Raw genomic sequence first — 18,992 nt, 5'->3', positions numbered from 1 at the left:
CAGCATAATATTGAGGCTTCTAATGGTGGAACTATTTGTGGGATTGTTGTTTTTTTTGACATGCCCCTGTAATAAGGAATGAAGATGCTATTTGCCTTTCTGTGTCTTCATATGGGATGAGTATAATAATTAGGTTACTGAGGATTTTATTGCTTTAGAATTGTATTATTCTGTTGCTGTTGCCTTATAATGATGGAATGCCTTGCATAATGCGGTTTGCAAATGTCTCTGGCCTTGATAACCTTGCCCTTCTTGAATTTACGTAATCCCTGTTCAAAGCTGCCCAAGTTGATGAATGTCGCTACATCTTGTGGCAATTAATTAAGAACATAAGGAGAACCTGCTGATCAAGATAGCTTATCACCAAAGTCCACCTGTGACAAAATATGTATGCTGTATGAAGTACCTCCTTTTATTTAATTCAGTTGATGCCACTTGCCTGCTTATAAAATTATGAAAAGGGGAGGAAAATGTCTCATCACAGTATGCAACAACAGCAGCAAGAATACTTATTGCAAAGTATTGGAAGACACAAGATCTACCCACCCTGGAAGAGTGGCAGATGAAAGTGATGGACTTTATGGAATTGGCGGAAATGACTGGCAGAATCCGAGACCTGGGAGAAGAGTTGGTGGAAGAAGACTGGAAGAAATTTAAAGACTATCTTCAGAAAGACTGTAAAATTAATGAATGTTAAAAATGATGTTGGATTGAAAATAAGTGGCATTAGCAACAAAGTTAATAAGAATATGCAAAAATGAATTGATAATGGATGAAAATATAGAGTTATAAAATGTTAAGATATAGAGTTAAGATAAATGAAAGAGGGTAAGGATTTGCTGATTTGCTTATTTAAATGGGAATACAAGAAGGGGAGGTGTGAGGAGGTCAAAGAAACAAGCAAATGAGCTTTAAGTTATGAAAAATGGAATTGTTTTTAATTTTTCTTATTTTTTCTTTGCTTTTGTATGTTGTATCTTTATTTTTCTTTTTTCTTTTATTATGTGTTCTTGTATTTATGTTTTTGTAAAACTTCAATAAATATTTCTTTAAAAAAAAGAAGAAAGAAAATGTCTCATCACAGGGGCCAAGGTCCCTTTGTGGTCCTCCCCATAAAATATTTGAGGGGGCCGTCACCCCCAAGTTGATAGGCATTGCCATTCAAATGGTACATATGCACTGTGTCATGCGATTGATTGTGTGGGGTGGGGCTTACCTGGCCCTCCCCCAGTATTTTACACAAGTCGGCACCCCTGCGTAGAATCAATAGAATTGTAGAGTTGGAAGGGATCCCGAGTGTCATCTAGTCCAACCCCCTGCAATCCAGGAATCTCAGCTAAAGCATCCATGACAGGTGGCCATCCGACCTCTGCTTTAAAACCTCCAAGGAAGGAGAGTCCACAGACTCCTGAGGGAGACCATTCCACTGTTGAACAGCTCTTCCTGTCAGAAAATTCTCCCTGATGTTTACTCAGAATCTCCTCTCTTGTAATTTGAAGCCATTGGTTCAAGTCCAGAGCAGGAGAAAACAAGCACGTTCTGTCTTCCATGTGACAGCCATTGAGATATTTGAAGATGGTTATCGTATCTCCTCTCAGTTTCCTCTTTTCCAGGCAAAACATACGCAGCTTCTTCAACCGTTCTTCATAAGGCTTTGTTATCAGACCCTTGACCATCTTGGTCACCCTCTTCTCTGCACACATTCCAGCTTGTTCACATCCTTCTTAAATTGTGGTGCAAGAACTGGACACGGTATTTCACCAAGACCACCAAGTTTCACCAAGACCACCAAGTGTGGTCTCACTCAGAATAGAGTGGTATAGTGTTACCTCGGGTTAAGTACTTAATTCGTTCCGGAGGTCCGTACTTAACCTGAAACTGTTCTTAACCTGATGCACCACTTTAGCACGATTTCTGTTCTCATCCTGAAGCAAAGTTCTTAACCTGAGGTAATATTTCTGTGTTAGCGGAGTCTGTAACCTGAAGCATATGTAACCCGAGGTACCACTGTACTGCATGTTCTAGTCTTTTCTTCTTTGAGCTGGCTACCTTTCGCTGCTTAGCTTATCTGCTAGATCTCTTTCCAGGAAAGGCTTATGTGTTTGGCACACAGACAATTGGCAAAGAGCACCCCAGGAAATGACATTGTTGTGCTTGCTGTGAAATAAGAGAAAGGGCTTGATCCCTGCTCCATCACAACACAGTCTATGGTGCAACTACTCTTGAAATACTGCATTCAACTTGCTCCATTTCATGAACAATATCGCAGAGCGAGAAAAGAAAGGGCAAGGCAAATGATCAAGGGCTGAAGCGCTCCTCTCCTAGGAATGGCTATGACATTTGAGGGGTTTTTTTGTTTAGAAAAACACTGAATATGATTGATGAATACAAAATCATGATGGGGTGACTTGGATGAAGGAATTGAGGGGATGCTCATCAAATTTGCATCCCCTGGGAGGGGCAGCTAATGCCCCAGAAGACAGAATTGAGATTCAAAATGGAGAATTGGACCCAGGCTAACAAAATGAATTTCAATAGGGACAAATATACTGTATTTTTCGCTCTATAAGACGCACTTTTCCCCTCCGAAAAAGTAAGGGGAAATGTGTGTGCGTCTTATGGAGCGAATGCAGGTGGGAGGCTCTGCTCAGTGCACGGAGTGCACGGAGCGTGTGTGTGGCTCTTGGGGGCTTTTACCTGAGCGCTCTTTAAAGGGAGCGCGGCTCTTGGGGGAGCCTTCATCCCGCTGCCCGGGAGAGGCTGCGTGTGGCTATGCCATAAGCCAGAACAGCAAGAGGCTATCCCAGAAGCCAGATCCCTCTTGCTGTTCTGGCTTCTGGGATTCAGAATGTTTTTTTTTCTTGTTTTCCTCCTCCAAAAAATAGGTGCGTCTTATGGTCTGGTACATCTTATAGAGTGAAAAATATGGTAAGTTTCTGCACTTAGGCAGGAAGAACCAGCTGCACAAATATACGATAGGGGACACCTGTGAAAGGGATTGAGGGGTTTTAGTAGACCATAAGCTGAACATGAGTTAGTGCAGCTGCAGCGAGAAAAAAAAAAGCTAATGCTATTCTAGACTGCATAAAGTGTCCAGATCAGAGGGAGTAAAAGTACAGTGGTACCTCAGGTTACATACGCTTCAGGTTACATACGCTTCAGGTTACATATGCTTCAGGTTACATACGCTTCAGGTTACAGAGTCCGCTAACCCAGAAATAGTGCTTCAGGTGAAGAACTTTGCTTCAGGATGAGAACAGAAATCGTGCTCCAGCGGTGCGGCAGCAGCAAGAGGTCCCATTAGCTAAAGTGGTGCTTCAGGTTAAGAACAGTTTCAGGTGAAGAACAGACCTGTGGAACGAATTAAGTACTTAACCTGAGGTACCACTGTACCTGCAAAAATGAACGACGACTAGACCTCAGCACAACAAAATTGCACTGTCACTGAAACCTGCCAGCACTGCTCATGTAGCTGCTCTTCTCTAAAAGGCTGGAGGCCTGCATATTTCAGTGCAATCCAAATTGCTGCTCACACGTCAGAAAAAGGGAGCGCAGCCCAGTGGCCTAATCCGTATGCAACCCAGGTAGCAGTGTGTTGCCAATACTGGACACGGTACTGAATATGTAAAGGTAAAGGTACCCCTGACCATTAGGTCCAGTTGTGGACGACTCTGGGGTTGCGCGCTCATCTCGCTCTATAGGCCAAGGGAGCCGGTGTTTGTCCACAGACAGTTTTTCCGGGTCATGCGGCCAGCATGACTAAGCCGTTTCTGGCAAAACCAGAGCAGCGCACGGAAACGCCGTTTACCTTCCTGCTGGAGCGGTACCTATTTATCTACTTGCACTTTGACATGCTTTCAAACTGCTAGGTGGGCAGGAGCTGGGACCAAACAACGGGAGCTCACCCCGTCGTGGGGATTCGAACCACTGACCTTCTCATCAGCAAGCCCTAGGCTCTGTGATTTAGACTGTCTTCCACTGCCTCCTGCAGTTTGGTCAAACTCATGCTGGTACCTTCGAGAACACTGTCCCACCATCTCATCCTCTGTCGTCCCCTTCTCCTTGTGCCCTCAATCTTTCCCAACATCAGGGTCTTTTCCAGGGAGTCTTCTCTTCTCATGAGGTGGCCAAAGTCTTGGAGCCTCAGCTTCAGGATCTGTCCTTCCAGTGAGCACTCAGGGCTGATTTCCTTCAGAATGGATAGGTTTGATCTTCTTGCAGTCCATGGGACTCTCAAGAGTCTCCTCCAGCACCATAATTCATAAGCGTCAATTCTTCGGCGATCAGCCTTCTTTATGGTCCAGCTTTCACTTCCATACATCACTACTGGGAAAACCATAGCTTGAACTATACGGACCTTTGTTGGCAACGTGATGTCTCCAGTGGCGTAGCGTGGGGGGTGCAGGGGGGGCCGGCCGCACCAGGCGCAACATCTGGGGTTAGGGCAAATCCACAGGTTAGGGGGCGCAAATCCACGGGTTAGGGGGCGCAAATCCACGGGTTAGGGGGCGCAAATTACTTGCCTTGCCCCGGGTGCTGACAACCCACGCTACGCCACTGGATGTCTCTGCTTTTTAAGATGCTGTCTAGGTCTTGGGGGCCTCAGATTAGTGGTAGAACCTGCTGTGCAATGCAGGTCTAATGTTCCATCTTTCCTTGGTGCCTCCAGGTAGGGTTTTAAAGATTTCTTTGTGAAAACTTGCCGACTGTAGTCAACAATACTGAGCCAAATGGACCAATGGTCTGATTCAGTGTAAGGCAGTTTTCTGTTTTCATGTAATGCGTAGAACACCCCCCCCCCCTTCTTACTGTATATTTCTATAGGGACAGCTACCTTGAAACATACAGTTTGTCCAAAAGATGCCCTGGAACTCTGATGAGTATAGCTATATGATCCACGTGTTTCCAAATATGTGTTCGTGTAATTCCCACATTTTTTAGGAGTCAACTAAACCACAGAGCCTAGGACTTGCCAATCAGAAGGTCGGCGGTTCGAATCCCCGCAACGGGGTGAGCTCCTATTGCTCAGTCCCAGCTCCTGCCAACCTAGCAGTTTGAAAGCACGTCAAAGTGCAAGTAGATAAATAGGTACCGCTCCGGCGGGAAGGTAAACGGCGTTTCCGTGCGCTGCTCTGGTTCACCAGAAGCGGCTTAGTCATGCTGGCCACATGACCCGGAAGCTGTACGCCGGCTCCCTCGGCCAGTAAAGCGAGATGAGCGCCGCAACCCCAGAGTCGGTCACGACTGGACCTAATGGTCAGGGGTCCCTTTACCTTTACCTTTAACAAAGAAGAAGAAGAAGACCTTAAAACGTGTGTTAAGTGTCTTTAAAACTGTGAATTCCAATACCAGCTATCATGACTTAACTACTGTTACTCGAGGATCAAAGCAGCAACCGCATATAAAATGAAACTACTCTTGTGGCAAAACGGCATGTATATGTGGGTTTGACAAGATGGGAGGAAAAAGAAGAGGCAGAACAGGTTAGACTCGCTCTGTCCCGCCCACAGCTTCTTGTATAAAATTCATGTTGACTCAGCAATGTTTTGGAAGTGCTTTGCCCCCTCTGATTCGCTCTTCCTTCTTCCTCTATGTGCACACAACCAGCCTCAGAAAACAAGCTTAGGACTTGCAACCGGACGCAGCTGAGCGTGTTCCTTCGCACGAGAGCCATCTGCGGATATGTATTTTGTTCTTCCAGGGAAGTGAGCAGAGGTAAGTTGCCGGGGGGCTTTTAAAAAATAAACTACAAATAACTGGCCAGAAAGCAAGCAGAGGAATGTTTAATGACACATATGCAGAAGCCAAAGCTAGCTGAAGGAATGAGCCTGCCAGGAACCACTGAAACATGTCTGTTACAGAGGCTGAAGGGCATTGGTTTCCACTTCCTCTGTCTTTTATGTGTTGAAATGCGGCAAAGCCATAATCTCTTTCCTGTGTCGAAGATCCAGTGCGGGGGGCCCCCCTTGCTTAGAGTAAATTCAAAGGATGTAAGCGTCACTCACTGAAGATGACAAGACAAGTAATATGGCACTTCCTCCTAGGTGCTGTTAAGAAAAGGAGAGCAGTTTTGCTTGGTGGGTTGTCAGGGGAGGAGAATGGATATTCAGGACAATCTAAAAGTTGTGTAGATTTAGTTGCAATCTCAACCTGTTTTAATAGCATCGGTGGGTTTGTTTCTCTTCCTTTTCTCATTATAACAATATACCTTATTTTCTGCTCTATAAAACTCACTTTTTCCCTCCTAAAAAGTAAGGGGAAATGTGTGTGCATCTTATGGAGCGAATACAGGCTGTGCAGCTATCACAGAAGCCAGAACAGCAAGAGGGATTGCTGCTTTCACTGCGCAGCGATCCCTCTTGCTGTTCTGGCTTCTGAGATTCAGAATATATTTTTTTTCTTGTTTTCCTCCTCCAAAAACTAGGTGCATCTTGTGGTCTGGTGCGTGTTATAGAGCGAAAAATGTGGTGAATATTCTAAACCTGATCAAATAGGCACCCTTTCTTTAAGCAAAGGGTTTTTTGTTCTCTTTGACGTGGGCAGCTAGCATGTAGGCCCATTTGCACCACCATTTTTAATGGGTCTACTCCAGAGTAAGTTCCACTGAATTCAAAACTCAATAGATCTTACTCCCAGGTAAGTGAGTATGTGATTGCACCCTGAATTGTTTGTAACTACAAGAATTTGTGATGCAGTGCTCGGGAATCTCATTTAGTGGGGCTTGTTTACAGCTAAGCATGTGTAAGATCAACCAAGTTGTTGAAGCATCTTAAAAAGGATGCAATTTCAGAGTATGGTGTGAAGGTGCATGAGACCATCACCTTGCTATGGCTAAACGGGTCTGGGTCCGGTCAGTGCCTGGATGGCTGACTATCTGGGAATTACATGTAAGCTTCTTGGGTTCCATAACAGAAGAAAGGGGGTATATAATTATTCTCATGTAGTATATGCAGTTGTTAAAACCAATACATAAAAAACCCATTTATGGGCCAAACCTCCAACTCATCCCTGAAAATTGCCAATACCAGTTCAACTAGACAGCATAAAAAATTTAAGGTGGTGGTTTCATCATCATCATCAATTTATTATTTATATCCCGCCCATCTGACTGGGTTTCCCCAGCCACTCTGGGCAGCTCCCAAGAGAATTAAAAGCACAATAAAACTTTAATCATTAGAAACTTCCCTAAACAGGGCTGCCATTCCCATATTTAGCAGGGTGTATTTAAGTAGGCTTAGGTAAATGCACTTAGAATCTTCCCTTTGCTTGGGACTCCACTGTAATAATAATAATAATAATAATAATAATAATAATAATAATAATAATAATAATTATCATCATCATCATCATCATCATTATTATTATCATTTATTTATACCCCACCTTTTATCAAGAGTTGATTTTATTTATTTTATTTCATAAAACTTATACACTGCTTGAGTGCAAAAACATCAAAGCTATTTTACATAAAAAGTTTCCAGTTGCAGGAATGATTCTAAGTGAACCCCTACCTTCTCAAAATCCCCTGTGCATTAATGTCTGTGGAATAAAAAGTTTGACAATGAATCAATAGATAGATATAGGCTCAAACATAGATCAGCAGCCTGAGATTATTAGGACATAAGAACAGTGGAACAGATTCCCATGGAAGGTTGTGGACTCTCCTTCCTTGGAGGTTTTTAAGCAGAAATTGGATGGCCATCTGCCATGGGTGTTTTTTGAGATTCCCACTTTGCAGGGGGTTGGACTAGATGGCCCTTGAGGTCCCTTCCAGCTCTACAATTCTATGGTTCTGTGAAAAGCCTGCTGGATCTGGCCAATGGCCCATCTGATCCAGCATCCTGTTCCCACAGTGTCCAACCCAGATGTCTGTGGGAAGCCTGTAATCAGGATTCGAACCCAAGAACATCCCTCCCCTCCTTAGTTTTCCAGCTGCTGGTACAGTGGTACCTTGGGTTAAGTACTTAATTCGTTCCGGAGGTCCGTTCTTAACCTGAAACTGTTCTTAACCTGAAGCACCACTTTAGCTAATGGGGCCTTCCGCTGCCGCCGCGCAATTTCTGTTCTCATCCTGAAGCAAAGTTCTTAACCTGAAGCACTATTTCTGGGTTAGCGGAGTCTGTAACCTGGAGCGTATGTAACCTGAAGCGTATGTAACCTGAGGTACCACTGTATTTAGAAGTGTTGCTGTGAAGGCAAAGCATAGCTCTCATGTCTCCCTTTTCATCTCCATGAATTTGTCTAAATGTTTTGTAAAGCCATCCAAATGGGTGGAATCGAGTGCCATAGTTTGACCACGTTCTGGGTGAAGAAGGATTTTCTTTTCAGGATTTTCCCGAATCTTCCAATATTCGGCTCAATTGCATGTCCATGAATTCTAGTGTTATGGCATCCTCTCACCAACTTGAGACAAAAAAAAAAACAAATCAAAAATCAAATATGTGCGTAGAAATATCTCTCTCAACTAATACTTCATTTGCTGTGTTGAGGAGGGTCATCTGGATGGGAGAAAGAGAAATGTCCCTATTTTCATCTGAGGAACATTGAAGATTATGTGGTTATGCTTTGTGGAGGAAGAGAAGTCTCAGTACCCAACTATAGGTCAAGGAAGGTTGATAATATTACCCCAGATAACAGAGGACACCCCATTACTCCTCCATTCTTTTCAAAGCACTTCTGTTTTTCTTGCTCACTCACTGTATTCTTCATTTCCCCAAATTTCCTTCCTTCCTTCCTTCCTTCCTTCCTTCCTTCCTTCCTTCCTTCCTTGTCCTTCTCTGCTCATTCTTATTTTCTCTTCCATCTTCCATGTTCTTTCTTTTAGTTACAAAAAGTTTGGGGGTGGGTGGAAACGCTCAGAATGAACTCACACTTGAAGTGGCCGTTACGTTTCTTGTGGTCGCACCAGTTTCCTCACCTACCCACCCCCGCCTAACCTAGTCATGCTACATGTGAGTTTCTGAACCGGCAAGGGCGCATGCTTGTGAGCCGCAGCCACTTCCCACAAATGAGCATGCTAGCTCAAAGCTCATGTCCTTAGGTACTGCTGTATAATGTTGCCTGCCACCCCAGTCTCTGAGCAGTGCAAAATTCCAGCAGTTCCAGGCACCTTAACCCAGGATTTGGTTTCCTTCAGAATGAGGAATAGCGGAGACAGTAGTGTCTTTATGATATATGGTACACCCATGGCATCCTTCTTGATGGCACTGCTCTCCCCAAAGAAGTTCGCCTGGTGCCTTCATTATATACCTTTAGGCGCAAGGCAAAAACGTTCCTTTTTAACCAGGCCTTTGGTTGACCTCATTGACATCCTATACCCTTTTAAAATGTGTGTTTTTGGTTGGGGGGGGCTATTGGGTTGTTGCTTTTATTTTTATGTATTTTGTGGTTTTACATCTTGATTTTATTCCATGAACTGCCCTGAGACCCCCAGGTTTAGGGGGGTATATATAAATTTATTATTAATAATAATAATAATAATAATAATAATAGCCTAGTTCTGTCTCCCAGCTGCCCAGCCTGCAGTCTTGTCAGCTTCCAACTTCCAGGTTCTAGCTCATTAAGTTCAACTCTCAACTCTAGTCTCTCTCTTTCTAACTACCAGTGAGCTGAGGAAGGCCCACCTATTTGATATCTGGCACAGAGCCACTTCCTTTGTTAGCTTAATGGCCCATATTTAGAGTGTCATTACCTCACCAGGAAACAAGTCTTTCTATACCAGGAATTGAATCGGTGCTGGATCCAGGAATTAGAAAGGGGCTGAGGCATACAGCTGCCCCAACTCATAACAATATTATACTATATTAACTATTAGGAATTATAAAAGAAACACTAGTGGGTTTATAGAAGTGGAAACTGCCTTAAGTAATTATTTGCTGCTGCAGCATGTTTGGAGATAAGGCTCTTAAGAGTTTATTCTCTTGTCCTGTGACTCAAGTGACCTGTGTTTACACTTTTATACAAACAGGATCTAACATGGGAAAGGTAATAAAAAGGGAGGAGCTTCTGTTTAGTTAAGTCTGATATATTACCAGGTAATGGATGAAAAATTGTGCTCAATGCATTTTTGCATTTTTACATGCTGGGTGAAATGGTCTGAAAATTGTCAGTGAACATTTAATGTTCTCCCCTCCATGCGTTGGAGGTCCCACCTGAACATCCTACTCTCAGTGGCGTAGCGTGGGTTGTCAGCACCCGGGGCAAGGCAAGTAATTTGCGCCTCCTAACCCGTGGATTTGCACCCCCTAACCCGTGGATTTGCGCCCCCTAACCCGTGGATTTGCCCTAACCCCAGATGTTGCTCCCGGTGCGGCCGGACCCCCCTGCACCCCCCACGCTACGCCACTGCCTACTCTTCCTGTGAAGTATACATGGGGAAAAAAGGGAGGCGGGTGACGCTGTGCTCTAAACCACAGAGCCTAGGGTTTGCCGATCAGAAGGTCGGTGGTTCAAATCCCAGCGACGGGGTGAGCTCCTGTTGCTCCATCCCAGCTCCTGCCAACCTCGCAGTTCGAAAGCACACAATGCAAGTAGATAAATAGGTACTGCTCCGGTGGGAAGGTAAACAACTACCAGACTTTTAGAAGACATCTGAAGGTAGCCCTCTTTAACGAAGCTTTTAATGTTTAACAGACCACTGTATTTTTATTTATTTTTATTTTTAGACCACTGTATTTTAATACTTTGTTGGAAGCCACCCAGAGTGGCTGGGGAAACCCAGCTGGATGGGCGGGGTGTAAATAATAAATTCTATTCTATTCTATTCTAAACGGCGTTTCCGTGTGCTGCTCTGGTCTCGGTGTTCCGTTGCGCCAGAAGCGGCTTAGTCATGCTGGTCACATGACCCGGAAAAACTGTCTGTGGACAAACGTCAGCTCCCTTGGCCAGTAAAGCGAGATGAGCGCCACAACCCCAGAGTCATCCGCGACTGGACTTAACTGTGAGAGGTCCTTTACCTTTAAACATGAAAATACATTGAGTTCAGAGGACAATATTGCAACGACATAGATTAGAACTAAGGAATTAGAATTAGGGAGGACTTCTAACTACAGTTCCCATCATCCCTGACCATTGGCCATGCTGATGGAAACGGGAGTACAGTAGCATCTGGGAGGCCACAGATTCTCTAACCCTATAATAGGGGAAGGTTTTGTTGCACGCAACCCCAAACTCTGAGTTGTGCAATATGTCAGGTGTTCTAGGCACTTATCCAGCATCTCTGTTTCCTTTTGGGAATGAGGCACAGCGGAGACTGTGGTGTCTTTAGGATATATGGTTTATTTACACATATATACAGCCTGAGCCTACGGTGGAGGAGCTCACAGCATCAACACCTCAGAAGGGTCATGCTTCTCCTATAGCTACAGCCTTGCATTCAAACAGACATCAAATATCATTCTGTGCCTATCTGGCTTTGTAGCTTGTTGCTTTCCTTCTAATTCACATCACATCTTACTAATCTCTCTGCTCCAAACTCTGGTTTAGAGGGGAGACGTCTCACACCGAGCCCCTTGTTCCCTTGTTCCCTTAATGGCCCATCACCCAGGCGATCGCCTCAAAACAGGAAGGTAGCCTATCTTAATTAGCTGTCAACACCTGCTGAATCCAGGGATTATAACTGTCTGGCACCCACAAATTCATAACAGTATTAAAGGTAAAATTCTATGTTTACCGCTTTTGATCAGGCTGGCTTTATTTTTGATATAATTTCTAGATGTGCTCCATCTTCCCCAGCCCCACTTTTCCGTCCATTGACCTATTTGCAGTCTGAGTTGTCCACTCTATGAAAGGAAAGGATCACGGTGGCCATTTTGTTCAATAAAAGAGACCCCTTCCTTCTTCTGTGCTTCAGCAGCTACTTAAAGAGAGGTGGTTGCTAAAAGATGAGGGAGAGCAATGTTGAGATATGTTTTGTTTCTTTCAGATTCAGGTGCGGGGCCGAAATTGGAGACCAAACTATATGGCTGCTTCCTGAAATGCTTCTGCGATCAAAGCGGTGAAGATGGAAAGAAAGAAAAGAGTCATTGCTCCTCGTGGGACACAAGAAAATGCAGAAAGTAGCAAAACAGCAGATGGAAATTCAGGAGCACAACTGGATATGTTAGCAAAAGCACACGAGTGCTTTCAGATCTGTGATGTAGAAGGCAAAGGATTCATCGCTCGTTGTGACATTCAGGTAAAGTGTACAATTCGGCTTTGTGGAGTGTTGTGTCATTTAATTGACCAGGCAATCTTTTGCAAATCTAAATTATTTGTTGTTGTCTGACTTTAAGATTTACATTAACTGAAATTCATTTTTATACGAGGAGCAATTTGTCATTTCAGAGGCTTCATGGTGAGTTACCTCTTAGTCTGGAAGAGCTGGAGAATGTATTTGATACTCTGGATGCAGATGGCAATGGTTCACTCACTCCAGAGGAATTTTCCACAGGATTTAGTAAGTTCTAAAATGAAAATGGTTCTTCAAAGACCTTTCAGATGATGATGATAATGATTTATTATTTATACCCCGCCCATCTGGCTGGGTTTCTCCAGCCACTCTGGGCAGCTCCCAGCAGAATATTAAAAACACAATAAAACATCAAACATTAAAAATTTCCCTAAACAGGGCTGCCTTCAGATGTCTTCTAAAGTCAGGTAGTTGTTTATTTCCTTGACATCTGGTGGGAGGGCGTTCCACAGGGCGGGCGCGACTAAGTAACCTTGCTTCTTGCAGTGAGGGAACTGCCAGAAGGCCCTTGGAGCTGGACCTCAGAGTCCGGGCTGAATGACTGGGGTGGAGACACTCTTTCAGCTATAACAGGGCCAATGACCTATTAACTGATCTAAATAGCCACACTCAGCTAATTTGGTGGCCTCGCGGAGCACACCCATTCATTTGTTTAGATTATCCCATCATGGCTTGGGTGGTTGGGGGGAGGGGGGAGCTCCTCTCCCTGGCACTTGTCTCGCTGCAGTTTACCTGGACGGGACAAGGGTGGGGCAGGGCAGTTGCAATATTGTGACTGTGCACTTGCCAGTTCCAGATTGACTTGGCCAGTTCCGCCTCGGCCTCAATGCTGCTCTGCTCCACTCCTGCTCTATCCAGGTGTGCTGCAGGGATGCTAGGTGAGTGGCTCCACAGCTCTGCCATACTCACCAACAGCTATTGATTTTGTTGTTGTTGTTTAGTGGTTTAGTCATGTCTGACTCTTCGTGATCCCACGGACCAGGCACTCCTGTCTTCCACTGCCTCCCGCAGTTTGGTCAAACTAATGCTGGTAGCTTTGAGAACACTGTCCAACCATCTCGTCCTCTGTCGTCCCCTTCTCCTTGTGCCCTCCATCTTTCCCAACATCAGGGTCTTTCCCAGGGAGTCTTCTCTTCTCATGAGGTGGCCAAAGTATTGGAGTCTCAGCTTCAGGATCTGTCCTTCCAGTGAGCACTCAGGGCTGATTTCCTTCAGAATGGATAGGTTTGATCTTCTTGCAGTCCATGGGACTCTCAAGAGTCTCCTCCAGCACCAGAATTCAAAAGCATCACTTGATTTTACCCAATTGAAATCTGGCCCTACAGATGATGTTGAAGTACAACTTCCATCATCATCCCTCCTTCACCAGACTGCCGGGAACCGATGGGAGTCCAACAACATTCCTCTTGTAGAACCTGGGACGTGGGTGGCGCTGTGGTCTAAACCACTGAGCCTCTTGGGCTTGCCGATAAGTAGGTTGGCGGTTCGAATCTCTGTGACGGAGTGAGCTCCCGTTGCTCTGTCCCAGCTCCTGCCAACCTAGCAGTTCAAAAGCACGCCCATGCAAGTAGATAAATAGGTACCACTGCGGCAGGAATGTAAATGGCGTTTCCGTGTGTTCTGGTTTCCGTAATGGTGTCCCGTTGCGCCAGAAGTGGTTTAGTCCTGCTGGCCACATGACCCAGAAAGCTGTCTGTGGACAAACACTGGCTCCCTTGGCCTGAAAGTGAGATGAGCGTCACAACCCCATAGTCGCCTTTGACTGGGCTTAACCGTCCAGGGATCCTTTACATTTACCTTTACCGTTACCTTGTAGAACCTAGTTTTGAGAGTTGCGTAGTTTATTTTCCAGGCTGTTGTAAATCAATATTTTCAATCCTTGGAATTATCCTGAGGGCCAAACATTTTATCAGATGAATGTTGGGAGTCATTCTGCAAAGAAACAGTAAAGATGTTTGTAACTTTAAGAACTGCTTCTGTGAGTTCTGGGTGTGAGCCCTGGGCAGATTAGGTATAGCTGGTCATGACTACAAAGGGAGGAAAAGTTGCAGTTTGAATTTTGCATGAAGAGAAAACACCCACAAGCTTTGTTGTTTTTGTAATAAAACCTTTATTTGATTTGTTTTACACCAGTCTTGTGGTGTTGTAGTTTCTGTCATCTGCCACCAGAGGAAAAAACCCCTCTATAAATGAACTCTTTTTAATTTGTAGGTCAGTTTTTGTTGGGTCGGACGGCATCTGTTTCCGACACACAAGAATGTGAAACTGAAAATGTGTACCAGTCTGAATGGAAACAAAACAGCATGGAAAGCAATGAAGAGGAATATCAGTTCTCGAATCTTATGGAGAGGCTTGGTGCTAACAATATCTTAGAAGAGTAAGTGTTGTCAAAAAACAACTGAGAATCACGAGAATCACATGGTGCTGTTCTTTAGGGGCTGTACCATCTCAGGTTGTATGTGTAGTATCACCTATCTGCACCTGCAAGATAACTGGCTAAAGGACTGTGAAAAAGACACAACACAAAGAGCGACATTCTTTAGGATTTCCACTTGGCAATTTGGACACCAAATCTCTCAGTGCAGCAGAAAACAAGAAAGCTGTGGTTCTTCTCATTTCTTCCTTTCTCAGTCCTGTTGCTTACCTTCTGTGCAGCCCTGCAGTCCTAAACTCTACGTTTCTTTGTCTTGAGGTTTCACACGAGTTCTCCGTTTCAGTACATTAAGCAGCTAATTCAGAGCTAAATTCACAGGTTCAGTCTTTTTGAAGCCTTCCTATTCCACTTTGGCCTCCCCGCTTTATGGACAGCTTGGACGCAGAGAAGTGGACCATAAGTGCCAAGTTCCGCCCAACTTTTGGGGGGCTGTCGCATGTGTGTGATGTCATGCATGTGGTGCGCATGTGTGACGTCACACAGCGGGAGGAGGCCACGAGGCCCGCCGCAGTTGCGGGAAGGTCTGGTGCAGCTATGGGTAGTGCCACTTCTCAGACAAATGGGAACAGATTCAGAGGAGGACAGCAAAGATGGCCAAGTCATGCAAAATAAGGTCCATGAAGAACCAGTATGTTTAGCATAGAGTGGGTAACTCTGTGAGGGAGACATGAAGGTAGTTTTCAAACACCCGAATTATTGTCACAAAGAACAATACAACAAATTGTCTTCAGCCTCCCCAGAGGGCAGGACTGCAGCTAATGAACTTAAGCTACAGGGGCGTTGTTCAGCCAAGGGGCAGAGGTTGTTTTTAGATATGGACCCAAAACACACCAGGCCAGTTATTTAAGAAACAGGTTTTATTAATAGGATGAAGTAATACAGAGCAGAGCAAAGCAAAGACAGTCAGCTTAAGTCCCTTCCTTTGGTTGTTGAAAGCTCCACAGAACAGCATCCAATCTTTGCTTTAAAGCAGGTCGTGATTTCAAGCTATTTGTTTGGGTCCTACCCTCCCAAGCAGGAGAAAATGAGCTTTTCCCATCTTCTATTTTTGCACTTAGTCATTCTGAGACTAGCAGATAAACCTACCAGGTGGCACCACAGGACTCTGCTGAAATATGACAAAATCTTACCTTCTATTTCTCCTTTTTTCTGTTAGGTTTTGGATGAGCATAAAACCTCAGCCCAGCATCGGGAAGTTTTTAAATGTCTGGTGTTTTAGTATGTTCTGATATGTGCTGTGAGCCACTCAGAGTGGGGGAACCTAGCCAGATGGGCAGGGTATAATAATAATAACATAATCATAATAATAATAATAATAATTCCTTGACCATTCTTTCTTTTATAATTTTATCAAGCTATCATGGCTCTCACAAGGTCAATTATCCCTGCCAACTTCCATATTGATAGGATACATTGTCCTGATTTTATAATTTCATCGTGGCAGTAAGCATATAATAGGCCTCGTGACTACAATAGTGATGTGATTTTTGCTTTGCAATACACAAATGCTGAAACTTTTGCTGCTACAGGAACCATGCAAGTAACACAGATTCCTTTTTCTTTCTTTCTCCAGCGAGAGTGACATAAAGCAACTATGGTCTCACCTGAGGAAGGATGAGCCACATTTACTGTCTAGTTTTGAAGAGTTCCTGACAAAAGTTTTCTCTCAGCTTCAAGAAGCTGATAATGAAAAGAGTGAATTGGAGCGTGTCCTGAATAGGTTAGTGCTTTTTATGATATCCTAGAGGCTTGGGACACGGGTGGCGCTGTGGGTTAAACCACAGAGCCTAGGACTTGCCGATCAGAAGGTCGGCAGTTCGAATCCCGCGACGGGGTGAGCTCCCATTGCTTGGTTGCTGCTCCTACCAACCTAGCAGTTCGAAAGCACGTCAAAGTGCAAGTAGATAAATAGGTACCACTCTGGCGAGAAGGTAAACGGCGTTTTCGTGCACTGCTCTGGTTCGCCAGAAGCGGCTTAGTCATGCTGGCCACATGACCCGGAAGCTGTACGCCAGCTCCCTCGGCCAATAAAGCGAGATGAGCGCCGCAACCCCAGAGTTGGTCATGACTGGACCTAATGGTCAGGGGTCCCTTTACCTTTACCTAAAGGCTTGGGGGGAAAGCAGATAGGAAGTAAACAGCTGGTGCAGAAGCACCCATAGGTTTTGTCTTGCCAGGGCTCAGGGTAGCAGTTTCCTTTGAGCAGCACTGAGCCAAAGGTTCTGTGTAGCACTTTGTCATCACAGATTTGGGGGTGGAGGTGGACCAATGTGTGTGTTGGGGCGGGGGGGGGGGTGAGAGAGAAAATCTAACAGTTTCCAATATTTTGCCTGGAAAAAACAGTGACAAAAGCACCTGCCCCTCCTGTTGCCTTACTTAAACAGTTTTGTTGCTGCCACAAGAGGCAGCTACTTCCCTCCCATCCATCACTTAAATATGCTGGGCTGTTCCCACTGCAAAACTAAGTTTAACAGTGCAGGTGGCGCTGTGGTCTAAACCACTGAGCCTCTTGGGTTTGCCAATCAGAAGGTCTGCGATTCAAATCCTCGCGATGGGGTGAGCTCCCATTGCACTGTCCCAGCTCCTGCCAACCAAGCAGTTCGAAAGCACACCAGTGCAAGTAGATAAATAGGCACCGCTGCAGTGGGAAGGTAAACGGTTTTTCCTTGCACTCTGTCACGGTGTCCCATTGCGCCAGAAGCGACTTGGTCATGCTGGCCACATGACCTGCAAAGCTGTCTGTGGACAAACGCCGGCTCCCTCAGCCTGAAACCGAGATAAGCACCCATCCAGGGGTCCTTTACCTTTAACTTTACCTGCTGGGCTGTTCCCGCTGCAAAACTAAGTTTAACAGAGAAAGAAGGAAGAGCTGCTACTGCTGGTGATTTTCTTGGCAACCATCCACCACTAGAAACCACTATAACCTATTTCTCCCTGCCCGCCCGCCCCTCTCAATTACTGAAATGGTTCTCAAAAATTGCTCCGTCTGAGTTAAGAGGTCAAAGTTGGTGGGGAAATATTTACTAAAACACCTTGCTTCTCCATCCATGTATCTTCCTGTCTTCAGACTTCTGTTTCGGCTCTGGGAGAACAGAGTGCTGGTAGCCCAAAGCACCTGTTTTTCACAACTTTAAACCTTTTAGGAGGAAAGGGTCGGGGGGGCATTACTAACAAGTGCACTTTAAAAGGTTTTTCTTTTTCTTTGTCACAGACCACCAATTGTAATTGGTGATCAACAACTTGCAATAATTTATGGGGTACCAAAGTTACAGCACTCTTAACAAAGTCTCACAGGCAGCACATTTGTGATGCCTGCTCTGACTCTCGGCTTTGCACATAGTTTTACAATAAAATGAAAAGGAAAAGAGAAGAAAATGAGGTTCTCACAGCTCTGAAAAACAAGGTAACTCTGGCTGGTGGGTAACCTACCCTATTTTCATGATTTGTAAGCCTTTTTTGGCTGAAGAGCTGAATAAAGATAAAAAACGGAATGAAGAAATAATTGCACGAGGGACAGAATTTAGCACAACGCAACTTTTATTCAGAGAAATCTTCCTCCTCCCACTGAAACACACACACACAGGTACTCAGAAGTAAAAATGTGGGATTGGCTCCTTATATATGAATCCAAAAGCCACTACTGCAGCAAGAATTTCACCTGATGTACTTTTCTCTTTCTGTCTAGGAAGATTGCCGCCTATGATGAGGAAATCCAGCATCTCTATGAGGAAACGGAACAGCAGATCAAAAATGAGAAAGAAAAATTCCTTTTGAAGGCAAGTTCCTTATTCGCAGCATTTTATCATGGATTTCTACTCAGCTGCTGTAATGTAATAACCAACGAAAAGGAAAGAACTCATTCTGAAACTCACTTACAGGTGGTACCTAACACCAAGGAAACTAGCGCTAATACGCCCAGGAACCTCACCAAAATGCTGGAGAGGGTGTACCTGCACAGGCACATACCTCCACATGTGGTGGGAGTGCCCCAAAATCCAATTATTCTGGACAACAACCATACGAGAAATATGTAAAATAACTAAGCAAGTATTAGAAGTCACCCCAGAACTGGCCCTACTAAACATCTTCCAAGATTATAATGCCCACTCACATCACAAAGAGCTCATAACCCACCTATTCTCAGCAGCCAGAAGCATCATAGCCAGACACTGGAGAGACCTGTCAGGAGTAAGCATGGGCCAATGGTACCAAATAGTATGGGAAACAGCCCTACTAGAAAAATTAACCAATAAACTGAAACTGACACTGGCACAAATCGAAGAAGACACCTTCACCCCGGTATGGCTCCCCTTTATCAAATACACAGCC

The 18,992-nt window shown here is 44.7% G+C and overlaps 1 protein-coding gene across 1 annotated transcript in view; it reads left to right on the top strand.

Annotated features, from left to right (window-relative positions):
• The window catches only part of CRACR2A (calcium release activated channel regulator 2A), a 43,892-nt gene that overhangs the window by 3,466 nt on the left and 21,434 nt on the right, over window positions 1-18,992 (top strand). The window contains exons 2-7 of the mRNA XM_083615625.1: window positions 5,608-5,715; window positions 11,924-12,175; window positions 12,325-12,436; window positions 14,441-14,606; window positions 16,237-16,383; window positions 18,349-18,439. Coding sequence (XP_083471751.1) covers window positions 12,002-12,175; window positions 12,325-12,436; window positions 14,441-14,606; window positions 16,237-16,383; window positions 18,349-18,439 — 690 coding nt within the window. The 5' untranslated portion in view covers window positions 5,608-5,715; window positions 11,924-12,001. The remainder of the gene's footprint in view (window positions 1-5,607; window positions 5,716-11,923; window positions 12,176-12,324; window positions 12,437-14,440; window positions 14,607-16,236; window positions 16,384-18,348; window positions 18,440-18,992) is intronic.

The sequence above is a fragment of the Podarcis filfolensis genome (genome assembly GCF_964270895.1).
Source record: "Podarcis filfolensis genome assembly, chromosome: 5".
In the NCBI taxonomy this organism is placed as follows: Eukaryota; Metazoa; Chordata; class Lepidosauria; order Squamata; family Lacertidae; genus Podarcis; species Podarcis filfolensis.
This window is presented reverse-complemented; position numbering and strand designations above follow the sequence as displayed.